General features: G+C 47.9%; 1 protein-coding gene across 3 annotated transcripts in view; it reads right to left on the bottom strand.

The window, feature by feature from the left end:
• DENND1A (DENN domain containing 1A) overlaps nucleotides 1-24,000 on the bottom strand; it is a 197,236-nt gene that overhangs the window by 121,791 nt on the left and 51,445 nt on the right. For all 3 annotated transcript variants that reach the window (XM_044439857.1, XM_044439854.1, XM_044439856.1), the window contains exons 3-4: nucleotides 22,669-22,712; nucleotides 2,081-2,130 (exon numbers count right to left, since the gene is read on the bottom strand). In XM_044439857.1, coding sequence (XP_044295792.1) covers nucleotides 2,081-2,130; nucleotides 22,669-22,712 — 94 coding nt within the window. The remainder of the gene's footprint in view (nucleotides 1-2,080; nucleotides 2,131-22,668; nucleotides 22,713-24,000) is intronic.

Below are 24,000 nucleotides of genomic sequence, written 5' to 3'. Positions count from 1 at the left end.
GCTGAGCCAGTGTGAGGGATTTCCGCAGACTTTGGCAAAAGGAAATCCTCTCTCTCAGTGGGCGCCCTTATCATTTGCTTTGCTGCTTACCCGTCTGAAGGCCCCGGGACAAAACTGCTTAATAACAGTTGGACAGTCTCAGCTCTGCACTGGAATACGGACGATGGACCATCCCAAAGCAGGTTGTTTGGCCAGTAATTCAATGATGCTCTTAAACAAAAATTACGATTGGCCCACACAAGCACGAGGAATGAATGAAGCCAGTGCCCAGCCGTACCTTCTCGGACCGGCACCCGCTCTCCGATATGAAGCACCACCTTGCCCCGAACCTGCCACCTGGTTCTTCCGCTGGGCGAGCCGGGGATGAGCATGACGCCTCCAAAGCACACGCTCCGCCCCGGAGCCACGGACCCTTCCCGGTTCACCCAGATGGGCCTTCGCTCCCCACTTGGGCTCCGTGGACACCACCACGCAGGCGCCCGGGCATGAAACAGAACTACCCCTCACCCTGCCGAACATCGTTCCCATGCCCTTCGGCCACTCTGCATTTCAAGGGCAGGAGCTGCTGGGGTCGCTTCCTTCCTGGCACCTCGTTCACTCATATGCTGGCCCAGTTCACACGTTACAAAAAGCCGAAAGTTCAGAACCTTGGTTTGCTGCAACAGGAGCGCCCACTGCTTCGCCATGTCCCACGAGAGCAGAGTTTCCTCGCTCCCCGAAAGGCAGAGGAGGGCCAGTGTAGAGCCGAGTTTAGAACGAGGGCCGGGACTTGGGCAACCTGCCATTCCGCCCCACAGGCAGCCATGAGGCCCACGGGCTGACGGAGGGTGAGTCACTGCCTCTCGGCCTCACAGAATGGCTCCTACAAGGACAGAATCGGGTCCTTTGCAAGGGGAAGGAAGGTGGGATATAAATGCAATGCAAAAACACGCAGCAGGGCAAACAACCCAGGAATGGGGGTCCCGGGCCGTGTGTACCTCCGTATTCGTTCACAGCAACCCAGGTGTGTTGGGAGGTTCAAGTCGGGAGCATTGCAGCGTCAGAGAAATGCACGAAGAAACCGCAGTGAAGCAGCGTGACTGAGACTGGACTTTCCACACACGTGTCATGCACTCCATGGGGTTTACTTCCCGGCAGAACCGAACAGGTTGCCCTTTTAAGAGCCCAAGGCCACCAAACACGAGAGGTGCTTGTCGACACTCCCAGAAATGAAGCGACTAGTCTGGACCCTGTTCGAAATCCAGATATCTAGCTAACACAGCAGTGAAAGGAGGGGAAGACATAGAAACAGAGCGAGTCAGAAGGGTCCCCCCGGGCCATCTAGCCTGACCCCCGGCTCCAGCCGGCTCCGCTCACGACATGCCTACCCTGTGCATGTCCAGCCTATCCTTGACCACCCTCACCGGTGGGGCCTCAGCCACCTCCCGGGGAAGCCCATTCTGTGCCCTGGGGGTCCTAACCGTCAGGAAGAACTTCCTGGCATCCAAATTGAAGCCAGCTTCCCTGAGCTTAGCTCCACTGGAACACACCCTGCCCTCTTCTGCAGAGGAAAACAGCTCCCGACCCACCTCTGTGTGACACCCCGTCACGTACCTACATGTCGCCAACAGATCCCCTCCGAGTCTCCTCCTCTCCAAGACATCTATTTGACTACACCAATAAAAACTTCGGACACGCCGAAAAGAGGGATTCCAATCTCACCTACTCATATCTCACACTGAACGTGCCGAATACATATAAGGAACTGCGGCTGTAAATACTGTACGTTGTCAGCTGCTGGGGCGTAACTATTAAATCAGCAAAAGTTTAGCTTTCGCATTAAAAGCTTCATTAGAAGCAAGAAGAAAACCGATTTGACTGTTGCCGATGCATGGTAAAATTAAAACTTTTTTGATGGCGCCTATAAAAGTCCTTGGGAAAAAAGATATTGCCGCTGTAATTTACACTTGGGTACTTTAAATCACGTTCAGGTAGACAGAGCATTAAGAATGGTATGGTTTTTATTTTCTGCCACTGTTTTATTGCAGAGTTGTTGTGTGCATTTTTTTCCTTCTTGTAAAATACAGAAATCTAACCCTACCTGTCCACATAGAAGGGGAAGCAGAACTTGGTGAGGGTCTGTAGAATTTCCTGTGGAGAGAAGAGGAGAGAAAAAAAAGAGAGAGAGAGATAATTTATACATCTAATGGGACCAATAAATCTAACATTAACCACAGAACACAATCTCGCAACTTTGCCCCGAAGAAACGCGAGACAGATGAAGAGAAATGTGCATTATCAATTACATGGAAAGAGTACCAGGCAGTCAATCATGTGAAATAATAAACATGATCAAACTTCATTAAAAATGAAAAATTAATCAACATCCACACATGGGCAGGCAGCAGGAGCCCTCTAGCAGGCTCCAAGGGGAAGGAGGCGGCTGGGCCGGCGTGCGTTAACTCGCCTCTGGGGAGACATGCCGACCTGAACATATGGACACCAGCAAACACCACCACGCCAAGCCCCTCTCCCTGGGCTGGCAGAGTTCCCCTCCTGGCACAGGGTCTGTTTGTATCCTAGGAACGAGGTTGCTGGGAGTAGAAAAGGCTTCCGACAAACCATAACACAAGATTAAGCCAAGAGGGGCTCTCGAGAACCATTTTCACCATGCTGTCGCTCCCCGCACACGGAGGCAGACGCACCATTTCTCATGGCAGCATTTCCAGCAAGTTCCTCCGTTCCTTAGCCGTTTCTCCCGCTGGGTCTGCGAAGCTGTGAGTCGCGGCCACCGGGACGCTTGCGGGAGGCGGGGACGGGACGTATGAGCCCCGAGTATGGCTTCAAGTTTCGTCTTAAAGCGTTGGGGTCTGGCTACTCAGGGCCTGCTTCCCTGCAAATGCAACTTTCAAGAGAACGGTGGGGAAGATCTTCATTTGCTAAGCAGCCTCAGTGACAGGGACATCACCACCTTGAAAAAGGTCAGTGTGAAAAGCAGCCCGATCGGAGAGCCGTGGCTGATGGGCAGTGTTGACATGGAATACATACATAGCAGATGTGGGGAAGTGTTATATTTAGAAGTGACAAGTTTCCATATTGTCCTTCTAGACGAACATAATGTTGCCCATTTTCTACACGCTGACCTATCCAATAATGAGGAATAAGTCAGGTGCTTGGGTGTGGGTACATGCGCACGCCTGTGTGTGTTTTACAGTTGAACTACACTAAACAAACCTTAACACACTTGATAAAATTAATGATCAATTTACAAAGCGGAGCACTTTTCAGGCCAGCAATAATAAATTATCTGTACGAGCAAGAATTGATGCTTCATGCTTCATTTATTTTTAAAACCACTTCCATCATTTAACAAATAAACCACATCAATCTAATCACTCATCCAACGGAGCAGAAAACATATTGACTCTCCTGGCACAATCAGACTCCTCCCTACTCAATTCAGTGGAGCGTGTCCCATTCCTTCGTGCACTTTCAAGCTCAATTGCTCAATGCTGGACCACTTTTTCATGGGAGGAAGGGGGAGATCTGCCAAACTAGAGGTTCGGCTCAGCAAAGAAACTGCCAAGCCGGAAAGCAGGGAGGGTAGAAAGAGGTGTCTTTAAGAACCTCAGTGGCACTGCTGTTTTGTCATGTGCCTCAGAAAAGTACGCAACAGTTTGCCAGTGAGTGGAGAAGAGAAGTACTTGGTTTACTCTGGCAGTTGTGTGGCTTCTCACAAGCGAAGTAACTCACTGCCTGCCTACAGAGTCACGTCAGGCCCCAAGTCTGCAGGCCAAGGCAGGGGGTGAAAAGCAGGGGTTCACCGAGCGAGCGGAGGGCTTCCTCTGCCTGCCCAAGCAGCTTTGGGGTGTCACACAGGCGACAGTTCTCAATCGTTTTGGGAAACGATCCCAAAAGCCACAAGAAAGGTTTGAGGAGAGCTTAGACTTCCTTTGCATGCAAAAAATGGCGCACGCAGCTTTCAGAAGGGCACCTGCCCACTTTCCAACGGAGCATTAGAGGAGGGTCCTGAGATCGCAGAGAAGAAGAATGAATTGTTTTAACCTCTCTTCACAACAGACGATACGGGAAGAACACCTATTCCTGAACTGACTTTTTCAGGACGGAGCTGAGGAAGCAAAGATCAAGTTCTCCACTTTATTGTCAAATCGAAAGTTCATTAATCAGTGGGCCCAGATGGTATCCAACCTAGAGTTATTAACTCATATACAAAACCACTGATCTCCCTACAAAATTATGTGACATGCCCTTAAAATTTGCCTCTGTACCAGAGGACTGCAGGATGGCCAAAGTTTCACCAATGTTTAAAAAGGGATCCAGGAAATCGCAGGCTGGTTAGTTTATCATGTGTTCCAAGTAAATCAGCCGAAAGAATTAAGGATAGAATCAGTAAGCATATAGAAGAACAAGGTCAGCTAAAAATACTCAGCGTGACTTTTACTGTATCACTAACCTTTGAGTTTTTTGAGAGTTTCTATAAACATGTGCAGGCAAGTGATCCCATAGTCACGGCTTACTTGGATTCCTAAAAGGCTTTTGAAAAAATAATCTCAGTAAAGACTCCTCGGCAAACTTAGGATGCAACCTGGGGTACGAGGGGAAGTCCTCTTATAGACCAATAACCAGTTAGAGAAGAGAATCCAGAGAGTAGAAATAAATGGCAAATTCTCCCACTCAAGGGATTAAAAGAGGGGTCTACAGGGAACCAATGTTTTCCAACTCATCCATAAATATTGCAAAATCGTCGTTATTTGTTTTTCGGCGCCAGGCTAAGACCATTTTATTTAAAACTTATTTTAATTGTTAATTTATTGGTATTTATAGGATTTTAAATCTTTCAAGCCGAGATGCACCAGGTTTTAATATTTTTATTGTATAATTGTTATATTTGTATATTGTGTTTTTGTTGTGAGCCGCCCCGAGGCTTTGTTGCGATGGGGGCGGCATAAAAATGTTTTAAATAAATAAATAAAGAAAATTAGGAGCGAGCGGTGAAGTGGCCAGGTTGTTGGATGACACCACCTAGTTTAGGTGGCTAATACGAAAGGGAATTAGGAAGTGGGGAAACGGCCATGGAAGAGGCAAAGGTAAGCAAGGGCACATTTTAGCATTTTAATGAGCACGAGGAGAGCGAGGCACTGCAGTTGAAGTGCAGGGCGAGAACCGTGTCCCACGAGGGTCCCGGCGGCGCCATCTCACCGCTGGTTCTAGGACATTTGCCACCTGGCTCCAAAGTCCCCCGTTTCCCATCCTTTTCATAACCAACACACGGCTGACATGACAAACCCCACGTGGCTTTCCTGAAATCCCTCTTCATCGATCCAGCAAACGCATAAACTTCTCGGAGACAACACAGCGCTCATCGATTACGCTGGGTTTCAGCACCAAAGTTTTCGAAATAAATGAGCTGTAAAGACAGCAAGGCCAGGCCGGTGTCTTGCAGGGCAACCGAGGTGCACGATTCCCACCCCTGCTGCTCCAGAGAGGGGCTTCCGGGAAGATGGAAGGAAGGTTTGCGAGAGCTGGATCCCATTTATTTGGGTAGCTGAGGCACTTCATTTTGCTCACTGGAAAGGCTGGGTGATAGCGGCTACCAGGGAGGAAAAACGACACCGACCAGGCATGAGGTGGAGTGAAGCTGAGAGAAGAGCTTTGCCACCTCAGAGCGAAGAGGAAATTGAGTCCAGATTTGCTATGTTTGGGCCCAACCCCTTGCAGGATACCACACTCGGTATGCAAGTATGGATGACACGGGCAATGGATTGCCTCCTACGGAGAATGAGCGAACTCTTCTTGCCTGTTCACTGCAGAAGATACAGGACAGATACCTGACCTGATGTTCTCAGGAAGGAAGCCTGAGAAACTAAGGCAGACCGTGGGGGGAAAAGATGAAATTCTCAAACCAACTGAAATAAATCAGTAGCCCCAGCAGCACCCATCCTAGCATTTTTAAAGAATTCAAATGCAGAATCACCAGCCTTCTTATGAAAATATGCAACCCATCTTTAAGATCAGTCTTTGCACCGGAGGAATGCGAACTGGACAACGCGATGCCATTTTCCAAAAAGGGAACTAGGAAATTATAGGTGGCTTAGTTTAACATCTGTCCAGGGTAAATCTGTTGAAAAAGTTTTAAAAGATTGGATTCGTAAGCAAACAGGCGAACGAGGCTGCTGTCAAAAGAATCACCATGGCTTCCACAAGGGAAAGTCGTGTGTCACTAAACTTTGAGATCTTTGAGGGTGTCGGTAAACACACGGACGGGGCGATCAGCAGACACTGTTTACTTAGATTTTCAAAAGGCTCTTGACAAATCGCTCACCGAGAGCTCCTGAGCGAAAGACCTCAGCTTTGAGAATAAGCTGGTGGGAGTCGGCGGTGAGAACGAGTGACCAAGGAGCTGCTCTTGGCACGGGGGCCGACACCTTGACGCAAGTGTTACCCGGTGCGCAGCCGCCACGAAAACGTCAAACTTCGTGTTGGGCAAAATTAGACAAGACGTTAAAAAGGCCGGAGCCCGTGTCAACGGGTGGCCCGCATTCAGAATATCGCGTGGTGTTCTGGTCACTGTGCCCAGGAAGCCTCCTGTAGACCCGGGGAAAGCGAAGAAGGGGCTGCCTTTTTTCACTCCAGTATGAGGGAAGGTTATGACAGCTGGGACTGTCACCTGAACCTACCCGAGGAGCACCCAGAGGCTATACGACAAATACTACTACTTGAAAATGCGACAGAAATGCCAAAGCAGCAAGGGGAGGCAGCTTTTCCATGGAAGGATGACGTGGGAACCCTCCCAGGGCCTTCTTTGCGTAGCCTCAAACCCATTGGCTCTGGGGTAGATCTGGGCGCCATGGCAGATTGGAAGGGTTCGGGCGTCCATCTGGGCGCCATGGCAGATTGGAAGCTCCCTACCGTCGGGAAGGGATCCACCATCAACAGAATATTGCGATGTGGACCTACTTGGTAGTGACTTGTACGAGACAGAAACTGCAATGAGACGCAAATACCTCTTTGTTTCCAGAGGCCGTTTCTGGGCCAGAATAAATGACCACATTGCCCCATTCTGCTTGCTTTTGCATTCGTAAATCCCCAACTATTTATTGTTTTATATGGTATTATGTTATCTCTGTATATGGTACCATGTTACACAGTATTTTAACCGTAGCCTTATAAGATAAGCTGTACAAGCCGCTCAGATATTTTATTAAGCGGTATATAAGTATTCTATATCAAGAATAAATCTAGTTAAAGTCACCAGACAAATTCCAGGCAAACGGGCACCCCTTGGGTATGAACAACACAGAGATGCAAGGAAGTCTTGCTGGTGACAAAGCAGATCTTGATTATAGATTCTATAAGAAGCCAATTAAGACCCTCGAGAGAGGTATTTAGGCAGCCCCACAGCGCTGAGGGCTTTTTGTAAACGCAAGCAGCAATTCTTCTCTGTCTTAAGGACTTGGGGGGACAAGAGGAGCCATGCTGGAGCTAACCAAAGTGTGGGGGCAGCCCGGCACCTATTTCCCTAGCAGCTGGCGTTGTGGGGCATACATGTGCAATGCGGTTATTTCAACAATGCTTTTAAAACCCAGGAAAGGAGGGGTCCCATATCACACTTTAAAGCAGCCCTCCCTGCCCCCCGTTTTCAACTCAATCCCTTTTTTAACTCCACTGTGGCGGAAGAGGAGAACAAATGAAGAACACGGGCACACACCTTCCTTTTTGTTTAAAAATATCGGTGAGAAGACACGGAAAAGGGAACTGCAGCGGGGCAGGAATCTACTATTCACAAAACGGACCGCTCACCCCGCATGAGAAGGGAGTCTCACCATCCGGGAGACCAGTTTGCAGACGCAAAGCAAAAAGCGCTTGGATTTAACATTTAAAATTCCAAAGTTGTACACAGGTGGACAACTTTTTACAGTCAGGTTTGGTAGGGGGGGCCCAGCCATCCATGATCAATTTTGACAATACTTGAATTTTTTAAACTTAATTGTGCCTGTTTCTTCAAATTCACCGCCCCCCCCCCCCCAAGGCCACCAAGTCCTTCAAATCTGGCTTGGACATTAAGGAGGCGGAAGCTCCCAGCCTCCCTGAGGTCTGGCTCCTTATGCAACATACGCAAAAGCAGGAGATAATGGGCCTGTGCTGAATTCACTGCTCCATGCAGCTCCTCTTGGGACACAGACCTAGCAGATGTGGGGTTTTTTTAACCTGTGCTGCAGAAAAGTAGCTCTGGTTTGCCCCTTAATAGGATTCACATGCAAAGAAAGGGAAAAGGGAATCATTTCTGTTTTTCTCGGCAGTACACAATTTAAAACAAAACACACGAGAAGCCAGGCTAAGGTAACCGTCCAGCTCAGCAGTTAGTTTTGCAAGGGTGAGATCCTGCCTGAAGTACAGAGTGAAAGTTCTCATCTGTTTTCCACCGAAAGGGAGTGGAGGAAATACACCATTAGAGAGAGAAATCGATGTATTACAAACGCTTTCGCTGTAATTAACGTGCTGGTCTTTAAGGTGCTACAAGACAAGCACAGCCACCCTCCACTTGGAAAGTTATGACAGCCAACTGCCCTTGAAGCTTTGCTAAAAGGCAGTACTTTAATCTTAAATAAGAATAACCACGCAGAACTGAAAATCAGCTTCTCGCAGATCCCACTTTCCTACATCAGGTGACAGAGAAAGAATTGCATTTGAACCGAATCCACTCCCACCCTGGTCCGAGGACTCAAAATACGCGAAAAAACGTTGCGTGTCTCTCTCCGCATCCATACACAAAGCACGTAAACCTGCTTAATGGGCTGAGCAATTCCAAGTTCATTTACACAGTCTATGAAACAACACACCCGCAAAGAGGTAAGAAAACGGCACGCCTGGTTTTTGCCCTTGCCTTTCAAATTGTGGACTTTTGCCTTGTCGCTTTCCAAATCCACAGGAAGAGAGTTTGTGGCCTCCTTTCTGAGGGTGCACAGATCCTCCCAGAAGCCACAACCTTCAGAAGCCTCTATTTAAAGCCAACTGCGACAGATAACGATTCCCAAGCGCCATCCTTCAGCTTTGCCAGGGTGTTGCTCCCTAAATACCACCCTCTTCAGAAATAATCCTGCATCCCCGCGGTAGGAACTAGCTAATAAAATGCAACTTTTAAAACAGCGTTAACCCCTAAAGAAAGAAAGAAAAAAAAGGTGATCACTCTCCAAGAAAAGCCAAATTTATGCAAATCTTTTTATAAACATCCACAAACATTTATTTAAGCTTTTGAGAAGTTGGCCTCATTTGAAAGCGTGGAAATTGGGGAAGATGCAGAGTGGGGAGAGATGCAAGGGACAGCTTAGAAGCCCGTCCCTGCATAAATATTCAGAAGGAAGATTACAGGATCCGTGTTCGGCTGTCTTAGGTTTCTCCAAAGTCCACGTAGAATAGCAAAGAACAAAACTAACGAGAGGGAGAGCAGATGTTAGACAATGCAGCGGCCCCCTCCTCTCCCCACTTGCCACGGCCCCCTCCCGCTCCCCTCCCTCGGCTGTGCTAAGGCGCTTTAATTCCCCCCCCCCTTCAATATGGTTGGGTCATTCAAGGATTCTCCGATGGACTCGGCATTGTGGCTGAGAGCTATAAACCGGACCTCTGTCAAGCTTCCAAAAGTTCTCTATAAAAAGGCATTATGCAAATAGCCTTCTCTCCCACCCCGTCTCCGGAAAAGCAGAAAAGGGGCTCCAGCACACAGCCGGTGGAGCATTGGAAGTCCCAGCCTTCATTTCGGCGGAGCTGTGTTTGCCTCAGGGCCCTGCTGCTCGTTTTGACAGTGGATTCCCCCCAGATAGTTGGGATTAGTAGAGCTTGTTTAGATAAACTAGAAAATCAAGGCCTTCTTGAGCTAGACGGCTAGATGCAGCTCCCCGAGTTTCCAGCTGCTGCCTTCTTTCATCCCCAAACAACTGCGGATCCACACACCAGATCTCACAGCCACGGGCGATCTCCCATACATAAGCACGAAATTAAAGGCGGCTAAAAGAAGCCTTTGTAAGTCTTAGTGCTAAAATAAGGAATCTGTAGACGAGAGTTTAGACGTGTTATCCAAGCCACACACTGGCCTTTTGCAAAGGACGCTTGAGCAGGTATTAAGCGTGTGTTAGAAGAACGGGAAGCGGCCGCCTCATTCCCAGGAACAGACCATGCAGCTTGCGACAGTCTCCTACAAATCAGCCGCACTTCGTGTTGTCTACTGCAAAACGCACAAGTTGGCCCCACACTGAACTTCCCTCGGCCCCACACTCAGAGCTCCTCGGGCCGCCTGTGCTGTCGCATGGGTCAGGCGATCCGCCCCGCGAGAACAGGGTGGGTTGCGATGGCGTCGCAGCGTCTGCGGATGAGGTCTGCCCCATCACTTGCGACCTGAGAACGGCCCACAGCGAACGTGCAGCCCCAGTGATTCCCAGCTGCCCCACTCACTGCATTCAGGCAGCGCTCTTAGCATCATGGAAGAGTTGGAAGGGGCCATGAAGGCCATCTAGTCCAACCCCTGCCGTTGCAGGACACCAGTTTACACCACCTCACGCAGAGGGCTGTCCAGTTTCTCCTTGAAGGCCTCCAGTGTGGGAGAGCCCCCCACCTCTCCAGGCAGCCGGTCCCACTGCTGCGTTGCTCTGACTGTGAGGAAGCTCTTCCTGATGTCCAGCCTGAACCTGGGTTGTCGCAACTTGACTTGATTACTCCATGTCCTACCCTCTGGTAGTAGCCAGAAGCGATCTGGCAGATATTTTAGGACAGCACGATTAAATGAGAAGCAAGACAAAGGTCCCAAATGGGTCTCCTTTGTCACATATGGAACAGCTGCCCCAGTTATGGGCATCTGTTTATATGCTCCCATTGCTCCCACAGAAAAGGAATCCCAGGGAAACACTTCAAGTATTCAAGGAAGCGTGCAGTTCATACAAAACCCAGCACGAGGAGACTCGTGGGCTCGGGGAATTACTGAAATGTAAACACGGAGTAATTGCTGGAGCAGCAGAGGCTGGGGCGAGGAGACCCAGGGAGCCCAGCACTGGGTCAAAGGAGAGTAAATATCTTAATTCTTCCTATGTACTCAGAGTAGTTGATTCAATTAGTGAAGAGCAGCATAACTTGAGGAGGCAGACAGACACCGGGGAAACAGCGCCGAAGGAGCCACCGTGCACAGGAAAAGGGAGCCGAGCCATCCTGGCGTTCGAGTCAGAGAGACGACATCAGACCCAGTGATTAACTTTTGGATTAGCCGCTGGCAGAGTGGCAGAGCAGAGGTGGCGAGGGGTCTCCTGTCCACGTTCCTCAGCACTACAAGGTGGCCAGAGTAGAAAGTTTTGAGCGACTGTGTGACCCCTTAGCGGTGCCCAGTCCGTGCTCACGGGAAGCCCTCCAGTCTCACCCCATCCCCAGAAACACGACCCGATCCGCATGCCCTGCGTCAGCACCAGCCGGGAACTCAGCCCCCTTGAGGTGGGCCAGTCTTCCAACTGAACGGAAGCACCAGTTCTACTTAATGGTAACGCATGCACCAGAGGTAGCGTTGTTCAGGGATCGAGCGGCTGGCAAGACGACTCTACTTTTTAAGGAAAATGTGGGACGGTGCTAAAGGTGTGCCTCGAAAGTCCCACTTCCCAAATTCCTTCCAGTTCCAGGTAAAATAAGGCCTCTCCTCTGTAGAAAATATACTAGCCCCCAAATGGAAACTTCTTCCAATGCAGCTCCGTGGCTGTAAGGACCTGTAGCCCATGGTGTGAACTGGATTACAGTTCTCCTTGACCACAGTTGCTGTTTCTTTTTACTCCCTTATTTGGGGGGACAGTTAAATTTCCACTGACATTCTACAGAATGGAAGGATACATTCTGATAACAGATATACATATTTATTGGAATACCAATAGAAAACCACTGTTATAACTCCTTTCAGCAATGCACAATGTTGTGTAGCCAAGCATATATCTCACAGCACTGTTCAAACTTTCAGAGGGAAGTTCTCTTTAAGGAAGTTCGGTTGACTATGGATAAACCTACTGGCTTTTTATGAAAAGACAGGCAAAAATATTTTTGTTGCTGAAGGGCATTGCTAAATGTGCTCTTCTAGTTATAAGATTAAGGAAACGTGTGCACCATCGCCAATAAAATGTTGACATACGCAACTAACCTGCTCGATTCCTCTTCTTTGTTCTGCTTTATTTAACATAGATGTGCACTGTAAATCGTGTCGTACAATTTTTATTCCCCACTACGCTGCTGTCTTAGGCTTTGGGCCGAAACGCGAATCGCTGTGCGAAATAGTCAATAAAAACAATCCATTTGTTCATTAGCATATGGGAATAGTTTTGAAGAAAAAATGCTTTCAGATGATGCGTGTACATGTCGCCAGCGGACACCAATTTGGGGAATACATCCCCCCCTTTGCAAAAGGCCTATTGGTTATCACAGGTAGAATGACCAGCCGTCAGACAAAGTTTCCCTCACTTTCTCCTTCCGCCTGCGTCTTTTTCTTGTCAGCGGCAACATATGGCTTACGGCTGACAAAAGTCGAGCCACAAACTATATGGACTGTATGCAACATGGCTTCTACGTAGAGTAGACCCACCAAAATGGCTGGGACTTAGCCTACCGCTGGATACCACTCGTGGCTTCTTAATCTAGACTTTCCGTTACTGCAAGACACGTATTTCTCCTAATAACAAATCTGATACTGGGAGCATAAGACTCTTTTTAAAAAAAATAATCAGGAAACTGTTCTCAGAGACCCACCCAAAGCTGAAATAAGCACTGTGCCTCTTCCCATCCCGGCGCTCTTTTCTGGATGGCGCACCGCTTTGCTTCTAAGAAAAGGGTTCAGGAACAAACACATCCATAAAATATGTACTTTAGTTATCGGGCTCATTTGATGCCTACACATTAAGCTGGAGACGAACGGATTTTGCTTAATCTATTCTGTATGAGCTTCACAGATTGTCAGCCGTCCTTCATTCTGTCATCGGCTGCTTTGACAGAATCACATTTTTCTCCCTCTTTGAAAAAAAACTCAAAAATCTCCTGCAATTTACATAAAATACTGTGTATCAGCAGAAGTTATGTATTTAGTGCTATCCAGTGGAGGATGAAGAGAAACCGGTGATGTAAAACATGGAGAGTTAAAGATGCTCAAATTAGGATATTTTCCAATGCATTTTGTAATTTTGTTCTTCTAAGTTTGTGAGCGATTCCAGAAAGTCAAACATGATCCGCCAGTCCCCACAAACTGTGCGCAGCTTGGAAGATGCTGGTCTGCTACAGAAGCCATGGATCAACTTACTAGAAATCTGAAGTCATCTGAATACATTTGAGATTTCTCTGACATCCCTACCTTAAGCTTCGCACAAATGGCAAGGCCAAAATGGGCCATTCGCCATCATTAGTTGCCCAATCAATATTTTGGAAAAGTCGTTTCTGAAATAGAGCAGATACCACCAGCATGCAATTCCACTAATTTGGGCGAGGAGATGGTCACTGCACAGAATACCTTTCGACTGGCTACTGGCAACTTTTAAACACTGCACAGAAGTTTGTTTCTCATGTTACAAAAGCAGCGTTCTTCACTTTGCTCCTTTTAAGATGGGGACCACAGGATCCAAACTCTCCAATCCCAGGGCTTTTAAGAACTGCTTTAAATTCAGGGGTTAATACCCAGAAAGCCATGTAAGAATCACATGGTCAGAACACCTCACATTTATATTGCTTGACAGATTGTTCTTGCAGAGAAAGTAACACGTACTTTTATTTAAAATGCTGAGAGGGGACTGCAGTTCTGCAGCTCACATTCCAAGAAAATTCAACTGGATGATTTGCTAGCTATTGCAACTTCGGCCTTAACTGACGATAGAAATTGTAGTAACAGCCCATATCAAGCAGCCTAAAAGTGGATAGAACTTAAATTGCAACACATATCAAGCACCATCACTAATAAATTACTGTAATGCTCTTCTAGGATACAGCATCTTTTGCACAAACACTAAATCTACCACACACTTTCCTGACGTTTTAATGTGCATTTACCTAATTTGACCGAAAGAGAAATCTGAGCCATTTAATTCAATGCCACTTGGCCAACTGAATAAGCTTCAGACAGGGCAAGTTTATTCTCATTTCCATTTGTAGGGGGGATGGATTATGCAGCCCTAAAAAGAAAAGAAAAAACTTACATAGTACTAAGATGAACGCAGACAAAATACCAAGTTCCTTTGCTCAAAAACTGCTCCAACCAGGATAAGTGATCAAGGAGACAAGCAGAAAGAGCTTTTCCGCATAAAATGGGGTGCACGTCCAAGCAGAATCCGGCTTCTGCGATTACTGGGGGATGAAACTGAAGGCTGAAAAGGAATTTCTAATTTTGCAAGGTCTAGAGAGTACACACAAACCTTCTCCCCAGCTACACGGAAACGGTGTTGTGACACGGCACAACTCCTTTACAAGCTGCAGAGCAATCCTGCGGCTGCCGGGCAGCGTCTAAGCGGCCAAAGGGGGCTTTGCCTACACGGTTGGAAGTTGGCTCCAGGCTGGTGGTTGGGGACTGAAGCGCTACGTCCCTTCCTCACCCGCGAAAAGACGGCGCCAGCCGAGTCACCGGCACCTCGCGGATGGCTCGCCCGCCTTTCCTCCCGCTGCAAGGTCGCACACTTGCCAGCTAAAACCCGTCACCCGAATGCTTTGCGGGGCGGGGAAAGCCTCGCCTCCGCACTCTTTGCCCCCCGCAGCCCTCCGAATTTGGGGGCTTTGGGGCACCCGGGCTGTACAGGGCCCTTTGGTGACTTCTCAGCAGCTTTTCACCGTCAGCCGTTCAATTCTGCTAACCACAACACTCCTATTCTAAAAGAGTAAATACCTTCCCAGTGGCTATTTCCAATTTCATACTGGAAATACAGACAGACTCTGCCATTCGGATCCATGGGAAGATCATTCTTGGTCCAAGTTTTAAACCTGTAAAGGCACTGCAAAAAACGAGCAAGCTGGAATCCCACCAACAGTCACGAAAGCCACGCCGGCAAAGGCGCAGCGTGACTTTCTGAGTCCTTGCAGCGTTCCTTACTTCTGGTTTCACTGCCATAAAGACAGTTGCTGGGCCTTCACTCCGGTAGGTAAGAGAGATGTTGAGTTTAGATACATACCGAAGCCGAACAAAGTTGGGCACCCATCAGATCTGATTCAGGAAGAAGCAAGCTGCAACATGGGTACATCCGATGGTCCACCAGGACCTCCAAATTCCTGGTGCACAACATTTAAAGCGGCAGGTACATCTTTAGTCGATTAATCCACTGTTAAATCAAAACTCACTGACTAGAAGGGAAGCTGAGGAGTCACTATTTTTCCTTAAAAATGTAGCAAGCTAGCAAAAGGAAAAAAAAAATACTGGAGGATTGCCAGAAGTAGCCTTTTTTGGCAGCCTTATGGTGATGGAATTATACAGCACTTATTCACAGCCTATTTAAAATTCCTTAATTATGCCAATTACAACTTTAAACCGGATTTTATTTCTGAATAATTTAATTAGCCTTTTGAGATGCAAAGCACCTTTTCCGATGTATATTTGAAATGCAACGGCTTAGCTGTGCCTATGTAGCATTATGCACTCTAGCAAGCGTCGCATAATAGCCTCAAGGCTGTACACACACACACACACACACACACACACACACACCCTCTTGCAAAAGATGCCTCAAAGCAAGCACATGATAAGCCGGAGCCACTGCTGCTAGGCAGTCACCAGCGTTTGCCTGTGGTATGCAGATACGTGGGAGGAAAACCCGTAAAATTCTTAACAGCAAGGAAGTCAGTCCCTCTGCAAACAGAACTTGAGCTGGCCTGCATGGAAAATGTTTGTGGCAAGAGCCACGGGGAGACGGGCTCGCTAGAATTTGGAGAGCAGCAGAGAATCAGTAAGGTGACCTTACCGTCCGTCCACTGGCAAGCTGAGCTAGTGAAGTCTCGAGTCCGACTTCAAAGCTAAAAGGAATGAGCCTTAACAAGGACACCCAGATAACCAGCTCTCAAAATTATTTAAAACTTATCTAGCGTATTTTATTTTATTTTATTTTATTTTATTTTATTTAAAACTTTTCTATACTGTTCCGTTACAGATGACTTGGGACGGTTTACAACTCCATTAATAAAATAGAGATAAGAATAGGAGTGGCACGCCATCCGATATTAAGTATAAAACCACCAATTAAAACAAACTGACAATTAAAATATTGGGAGAATAAAAAGGTTTTCACCCGAGGCCGAAAGGAAAGAAGTGTTGGTGCCGGGCGAATCTCTCTGGGGAGGGTGTGCCACAGTCGCGGTGCCACCGCAGAGAAGGCCCTCCTCCTATTTAAAAATTTTCTAGACTGTTCCTTACTGGAGTCTCGGGGCAGTTTAACAATACAGAATGTAAAATAAAAGAGCTCTAAAGCTTCCATAGAGTGCAGTAGACAGACTTAAACTTAAATAAACATTTTTAAAAGGATAAATAAATTCATTCCGTGCTTTAAAGTCTTGGGAATCAGTGGAGCCCCACTCTGCTGAGACGCTACAGCAAACATCTGAGGCATTCCTGCAAGTGCAGCTTCGAAGGGGTGCTTGGAGGCGGCAACAGGGGAGGGTCTTCCCAGCAGGGCCCCCTCGCCCTACCGAGTCCTGCGTGGCACAACCTGGTCTTCCTTTCGGCACCGGGATAAGACAGTCCTCTCTGCCGAGGCATGTAAGATACCGATGGCTCTCTTGTGGCTTGGCAAGGAAACCCATGTCTAGCAGGCCTACCCTGTGTTAAATACTGTTTCAGCATCTAAGTTTGATTGGACTGAACTGTGCTACAGTAATTTTATCATATCATGTTCTTAAGGAACAGGTGTAAATCATCCAGAGTCTCAGCGACTGGATAGAACTGATGGGAAATAAAAAATAAACACATTAATAAACACATTAACCATCAGGGGAAAGCCAAAAGGGTGCCTGTGGGGGCTGGAAGGAACATTCCCTTTTTTGATCAAGAAGTAGGCGGAAAGACAATAAGCCCCGAGATTTCTATTTGTTTTGGCAGGAATGGGGATGCTGCGGAGAAAAGAGGGAGGAAGCCGTGCGCCTACCTGACCCCGACAGAAGCAGGCGAGGAGGCAAGATCCGAGAAGAGGGAGAGAAGGCGAGCAACCCACACAGGGGCTCCAGCAGAACCGGGCCGGTAAACACGGTCCTCGGGAAATATGATGCCGGCAGGCAGCTCTTCCCAACAGGGAAAGAGAGTCTGTGTGTGTGTGTGTGTGTGCGCGCAGCAAGCTACCACTTAATTCCCAATTGCCACCACCTGCTCGAGCCACACCTGGGCCGGGGCGGGGACTAAACGAGCCACCAGCTACACACAAGGAGTTGTGCTAGACTGAACTGGCCACAGCCCCTTAAGTGGGAGATCCCCAGAAACGGTTTTGGCTGCTCCGCTTCTTCATGGCCCGTCCCACCCTCGCGGCCACCCGGCACAGGCCTCAACCAGCCGGCTCTCTCCCAGCATCCGCCTGCGCACGAAGGTCAGGCGGAGGGAGGAGAGCTTGGTCTCCCATTACCTACCCTGACCCCTCCAAGGGACGGCCAGAACGATACGGGACTCCTGGTTTCACCTCCCCAGGATGCTCCTTCGGTCACTTCCTTCCAAGCAAGAGTTGGGCCGGTGCCACGAGACCGTTCCTCCTCAAGAAGAGCAGCGGCTCGAGCACGGGTTCCAGTCTCCGCCGTGTCTTCCCACAGGGGCCTGCCCAGCTCTCCCCTCTTGCTCAGCCATGTTTCCACGGCAGCGGGATAAATGCTGAACTATCATCAATGGTTACTCGCAGTGCACCAGGCTCAGCTGGCGGGAGCATGAAGAACGAACGAACGAACGCAGCTACAGCTGAGCAAGTTTCCATGCCTTGGATAGATACCGAGTCCCATTTCCAATCCAATGCGCACAAATCCAGCATGTGCTCGCGAGAGGAACAGAAACAAAGACTTCTGGGGCCCATCGCAAGGGGCACGATCCACAAGCACGTTCTCATGAACTCACCCTGTTGAGCTGCGATGTCCTACTCGCCCCAACGGGACCTGTGCTGGAGATTTAGCCAGCAAAAGGGGGCCCGGCCTCTCCCCCTGCTTTGCTGCCTTCGACTGCACCCAAAATCTGACCGCCCCTTCATCACCTTCCATGACTGGGCTGCTGTGCGTTGTGTCCCTTTGCAACACACAGGACACAAAGAGTCTTCAAGTCACAGTTTGCCATGAAATAACAAAGAAGGAAACCCCCCCCCCATTTTAATTCCATTCCCCACCCCGTGCCATGTTTTTTACATGGCTTACAGAGTTTGTACAAGAAAGACTCTTAGTTTCTATATAAAATTGGCCGTAAAATGTTTATGGTTTCAATATAAATGCAAAAAGATGGGTGAGATTCATTACAGTTCCTGTTTCAGTGCCTGAAGAAAAGGGGGAGGGAAATACCTGCGGGGAGCAAAAAAGACCCATTTTGCAAAAGGAGTGCCCCAGCCCAAGAGCCTATACGTGTGTCTGTGGGGGGGGGGTGCATGCGTGCATCTATATGGACTGCCTGCGTATCACTGCTTTGCACACACAAAAGAGAGGTTGCAGGAAAATGTGAGCTAACGCGACAGGTGATGCTAAAGACGTCGTGCAACTCCATACGAGGTTCATACACTGCGTTTTTCCGCTCTGCGCTCGTTATGTGTTTACAATCAGGGCTCTGATGCTCTTGCTTTGCTCCTATTTATAACTTGCGTTTTCGTCCTTTGCTCTCTTTCATTTCACCCACCACCGTGTGATCATGTTGGGCTGAACTTTGGTTTTGCACTGTTTTAACACCCAGGTTCTAAATATGTAGGCAACCGAAATTAAGTATCTTAAACAACATTGACTTTGATAGGGAGCGATTAAAATGCATGCTGAACTTTTCCAAGGAAGTCAACGGGGCATGCAGTGTGATTCCGGTTGGCTGGACGGTGCCCACAGAATTAGAAGAGTCCTTGTTTGTTAAAAGTAGCTGTGCTGATTATCACCTTCACTTCAAATCATTAAAGCCCAAAATTAAAGCCGTGGGGGGAGATCGAGACAGAATTAATTTGGTCCTTGAAAGCACATATGTGTTGTGTTGCTTCTTTTTTCGAGGTAGCTTTTTCCAGCCAAGAGGATTCCTCTTAGAATATTCCTAATGATCGCAGGGGCTGAAAATATTTTGCAACCTTTCACCTGCTCCAGCATCTGAATGTACCAATACAAAGAAAAAGGCTTGCAGAGTTACAAAACTGTGGATAAAAATTCTAGCAGTGCTTAATCATCGTGTTGCGAGGCGTTACTGGAGAGGGGCCCTGACAGTTAAATATACACTTATTCAGCTCACCTCCTCCTAAAGACAAAAGCAGCAGCAATGCTCACACACGGGAAAGAACGTGCAAAAAAGTCGACACTGCAACACATGCCCTGAAAGACATCGCTCCTGTTTGTTAAATTTGGAGAAATCAACCATACTCTCCCATATTGCATCTTACATAGGGCTAAAAAAAGAAAAATCCCAGGAATCATGGTGTGGTGGTGGTTCTTGTTGTTGTTTTCTTTACACATTTGAGCCATTTCTTTCCACCACTGGCCTCACCTCTCCAAAGGCAACTTGGGGGGGGGGGGCGAGAACAGGGCACGGGGGTGTCCGGCTAGGCGACTAATTACAATCAAGATTCCAGCAGTGTGGCTGGCCAGCTCATTACTTCCTCCCTTTGTACCAAGCCCTGTATTTACATTTGAGATTACATTTTTCATGAAACAGCAAGATCTATCGGAGCTGAGAGGGCTGAAATAATGAGGGAGAAATATTTTAATAAAAATGTGTCGGGTCCCGCGTTTCCGCCCATATCGGGAAAGAAAGGAGGTCCTTTCTGAAGTGATGGATCATTTATTCTGCCTCTAAATGAGAGGCAGAAAAAAAAGGGGGGGGGGAGATGAAACTGATCAACTTTTTACTGCCCATTTGTCTTTTGCAGACAATTAAGACAGGAGATCAAAACGGATTATCGTGCCACGCAGACAACTGGACCAACAGTAATGCATCTCCGGGACCGCAGATTTGTAGCCCTCCTTTTATGCAACCCCCTTTCTTCTTACTCCTTTTTCCTATCTAAAGGCTACGCTAGCTTTGTGGCTCAAGGGGAAGCAAAAAACTGCCCATCATTATTCCACCACAGATGTCAGCCTGACCTCCCTTTTTTCTCGGGTTTCTAAAGCTGGGAGCCACAATAATTTGTGACAGATTCTTTTACTGTAAGGTACAAAGAACACACAGAATAAAACATCCAGCGGCTGGAAAGACTCTGATCAGACGCACAGCCTACATGGGAAACACAGTGTATGTAAAAACAAGCGCCAAGAATTTAGACTGGGGGAGGGCGGGAGCTGCGAGAACTTGGAGGCTTTCGTCCTAATGAGTGAATTGCTTCGTATTGACTTAACGGCAATATTCCTCCCGGATTTCGGATGTCAGCAAGAAACATTTGTCAAGACGCACCACGAGGTTTCTGCGCAAGGAGCCGCTTACATCTAAACCCTATAAAAAGGGACACGCTCCTGTGAAGGCACTGTGAGAGAGGTTCTCCTTGCAGTCTGGTTTATCAAATTTGGCAAGGGACCCTACAGAAAAACGACGAAAAGCAAACTCTTTGCCGCTGCTCGAGCGCCAGAGGAAAGCCAGCCAGGTACCCACCACTCTGCTTCCCAAGCCTCGCGATATGCTCTCCGGATCTTTCGGATGGGGCGTTTGGACATGCCAGATTTGTAAATGGAAGAAAGCAGATTTGCTTTTAAAATGGCTGCCTCCCACTTTCCATAGCACATTAGCAGCATTCAAAAAGCACCGCGAGCCGATGGCATCCGCGGCTCCGCACACACGAGCGCTGAAGCACAGTCGATGCTCTTACAAGGCGTCGAGGGCGCCCAAAATCTGCGTACGACTTGACTTTGAGAAGTTTGCTTCCGTCCCCACCCCCTGCATTGACTTCCACCGTCTCCCTTTTTCTTCCCTTTAACGCACGAGGTGAATCGGCGGATCAGGAAAGTTCTGTCCCGACGAATTCGCCTTGCATCTTCGGCTTTTGTAGGCTCGGTTTGTTCGGAGGTGGCTCGGGCTTGCTGCACGCTCCCGCTCTCCCTTTTTGGTGGTTTCACAAAAGGAAAAATATTTTATGTATGAGACACTCCTATAATCCACAGATCACACACAGGAGACAGCAGTGCGGGGAGACCTTTAATCCGACTGCATTTCAGATGTTAGAGTGGCGGCTATTTCGGCTCACACTGCGGCCAACGCTGCTGCGTGTACTTCGGGAGCTATTTATTAACCGATTATCGGCACGAGATGGCAACAAGGTCTCCTGCAAAAGGATGCTTTGTTTGGCCACCTCCGCCCCGCACAGCAAGTGCCGAATGGGGGCCTCTGTGAATCGGTGGCGGAGCCCGAGCCACACACTGCTGCAAAAAATTAATATTAATACTGGAGCAGGTCCCCAGGAGGGCCGGCCCGGGGACAAGCATTGTCCCAGCCGGTGTATACACCGCTGCAAGACAAGGTCTGCAACCCCGAGGGGCCTCCGCGGAGACGAGCTCGGCAGGCCCGAGCCACCGCTGCGCCTTCCGCAGAACAGAAACGTTTTTAAAAAGCGGGAGGGGGAGCCGAACGGATCAGAATCAAAACCTTCTGTACGAAAATGTAATTAAAACCTGGCACAGGTATTGGCAGAGTTTTCTTCTCTCCTAGCATGGCTGCCCGAGAGTCCTTCGGCTGAACGGCTATTTTCGCGGACGCAACAATAAAAGCATTTGCTCCGCAGATCAAGTTTCAACCCAGAACGCCCGGCTGGGATGCAGGGGCTCATGCGAGCCCCTTCCAGAAGCCGGGGCTTCCCTGGCTGGAAAGCAGGAGGCGGGGGCTGCCTGGATGACAACGGTGCAAAACTCAGCCACCCTCTTCCCGCCCCCCCTTCTGCTGCTCTCTAATGAGATGCATTCAAAGGAGGAAGAAGCGGTCCGGATCAGCAGTAGCTTTCCGTTATATCGCAATCACGCACACAACTATGGCAGAGCAGGTTGTGTTCCTTTCGCCTCTACTCCAAGCACTAATTGCAAAATTCCCATTGGCATTCTGCACGTGGTTCCCCTCCCCCATTTTTATTCCACTACTTCTCCAGTTCTGATGATGTGGCCCTGGGAATACGTGTGTGTGTGTGTGTGTGGTGTGTGCCTGCGCTCAGTGATGCCAAGCAAATTCATAACCCTCACACAGCCAGATAAGGATTCTCTAACGAACGGCACCCTTCCTAGGCGATATAACGCCTTTTCCCTGAAATCTACGAATTTGCTTCCTCAAAATATTCGTCAACTGTGAAAGTCTTACGAAGAGGCAAAAAGCCAATAATCAAGTTTTTCCAGCCTAGTTTACAAATTTTATATATACAATCCTTTAAAAAAAATACCCCAAAAACTCAACTTTCTAATGACGGTTCTTTTTTGTGCTAAAATGTTACTTTACTTTGGGTTGTTCAAAAAAGAAAAAAAGAACAGCCATAAGATGTTGAACAGCCCTGAAATGAATTTTGTCATGTAAAAAATTAATTACGCATTCCAAACCTGGTCACTGTAGTCCTCTGGGAATTGCCGCCGCACCTCAGGATCTGTAAATAATTGACAGATAATATTAATTGGCTTTGGATTAGCGAGCAAGCAGAGAATCATACATTAATATTTGATCAGAGAATGGATAGCAGCCCTGGCAGGGGATCCGAGAAGGGCAGCTGAGGCTGAGGCAGGGATGAGAAGGAGGACGTCTCCCTGAGCCTCTCCTTTTACCCTCTTTCCAGAAAGACAAAAAAGAAATTAGAAAGACCTGATGCCACTGTTAACTTCAGGCTGCCGTCTAATGCAAAACCCGCACCGGGTGCAAATTGCAGCTACATGTTGCATTGCAAGGGAACGGCGGCCCGACCGTGCTCCGACTCCTTATTTTTAATCAGACGCCTCATTTAGACAACTGCAGAAATAGAAGGCGTCTGCCACGACAGGCGTCTTTAAAGGGCCCTGATTGCAGCTCTTGCAGAGCCGACTTGAATCTACCGGTGGAGGGAAAGGGGCTACTCAAAAACTGTGGGGGAAAAGACCCCATGATGCCCTGGCCTTAGAAAACCCTAATACTGGGTCTTCTTCATGCCAGCAAGCCCTTGCCCACCCCAAAAGCAAGTTATCTGGTCCTCATTGCTCAGGATAAACAACGAGGAAGTTAAACAGAAGTAGCGGCGGCTCCAAGCAAGTGCAATTGTATTAAATAGAACAGAAGCAGCAAAAAACAAAACGCAGACAAAAATAATTTTTATGACAAACCCTCTCCAAACAACTCTGCTGTGACCATCTGCTTTTCCCTAACAGCATTTCCATACTTGCCAGGTTCCGTATTATCAGTGTAATTTTTAATTACAACAATAATAGATTAAAAACTAGATGTCTCAGATTTTGTAAATAAGTTGTCATTTCTTCCAGGAGCGCATGGTTAGAGCAGCATTTGGGCACATGCGTGAACATTTTCAGTTCCACAGGCTTGCTGTGCGGGATACATGGTTAGCCAGATGCTTTCCATTTTTGCAGAAAAAAGAAAAATGTTTCCACAAGTTTTGATCATTATGGAGGGAACGGGGATTTGTAAACAATCTTTACTGCTCAATTAGTGCTCTCCTCTGCTGGAGTTAAGGCTTATGGGGCAGCGAATAATTTTATTATGTATACATCATATACTTTTATTTTTTGTTCAATGTCCCACCCTAAGCTCCCTCACAGGCAAAGTTTGTTTTGCTAATAAATTGGTTAATTGGCAGTTCAATTGTTGGCAGATGCAGGATTTCCACTTGCTTTCAACAAAGTATTTAAAATGTACAGTAAGAGAACTTTTTAAGGCAGTTAAGTAAAGGGACT

This window comes from Varanus komodoensis, unplaced genomic scaffold (assembly GCF_004798865.1).
Source record: "Varanus komodoensis strain SLA01 unplaced genomic scaffold, ASM479886v1 scaffold36, whole genome shotgun sequence".
Classification (NCBI taxonomy): domain Eukaryota; kingdom Metazoa; phylum Chordata; class Lepidosauria; order Squamata; family Varanidae; genus Varanus; species Varanus komodoensis.
Note: the sequence above shows the minus strand (reverse complement) of the source record. Positions and strands in the feature narration are given on the sequence as shown.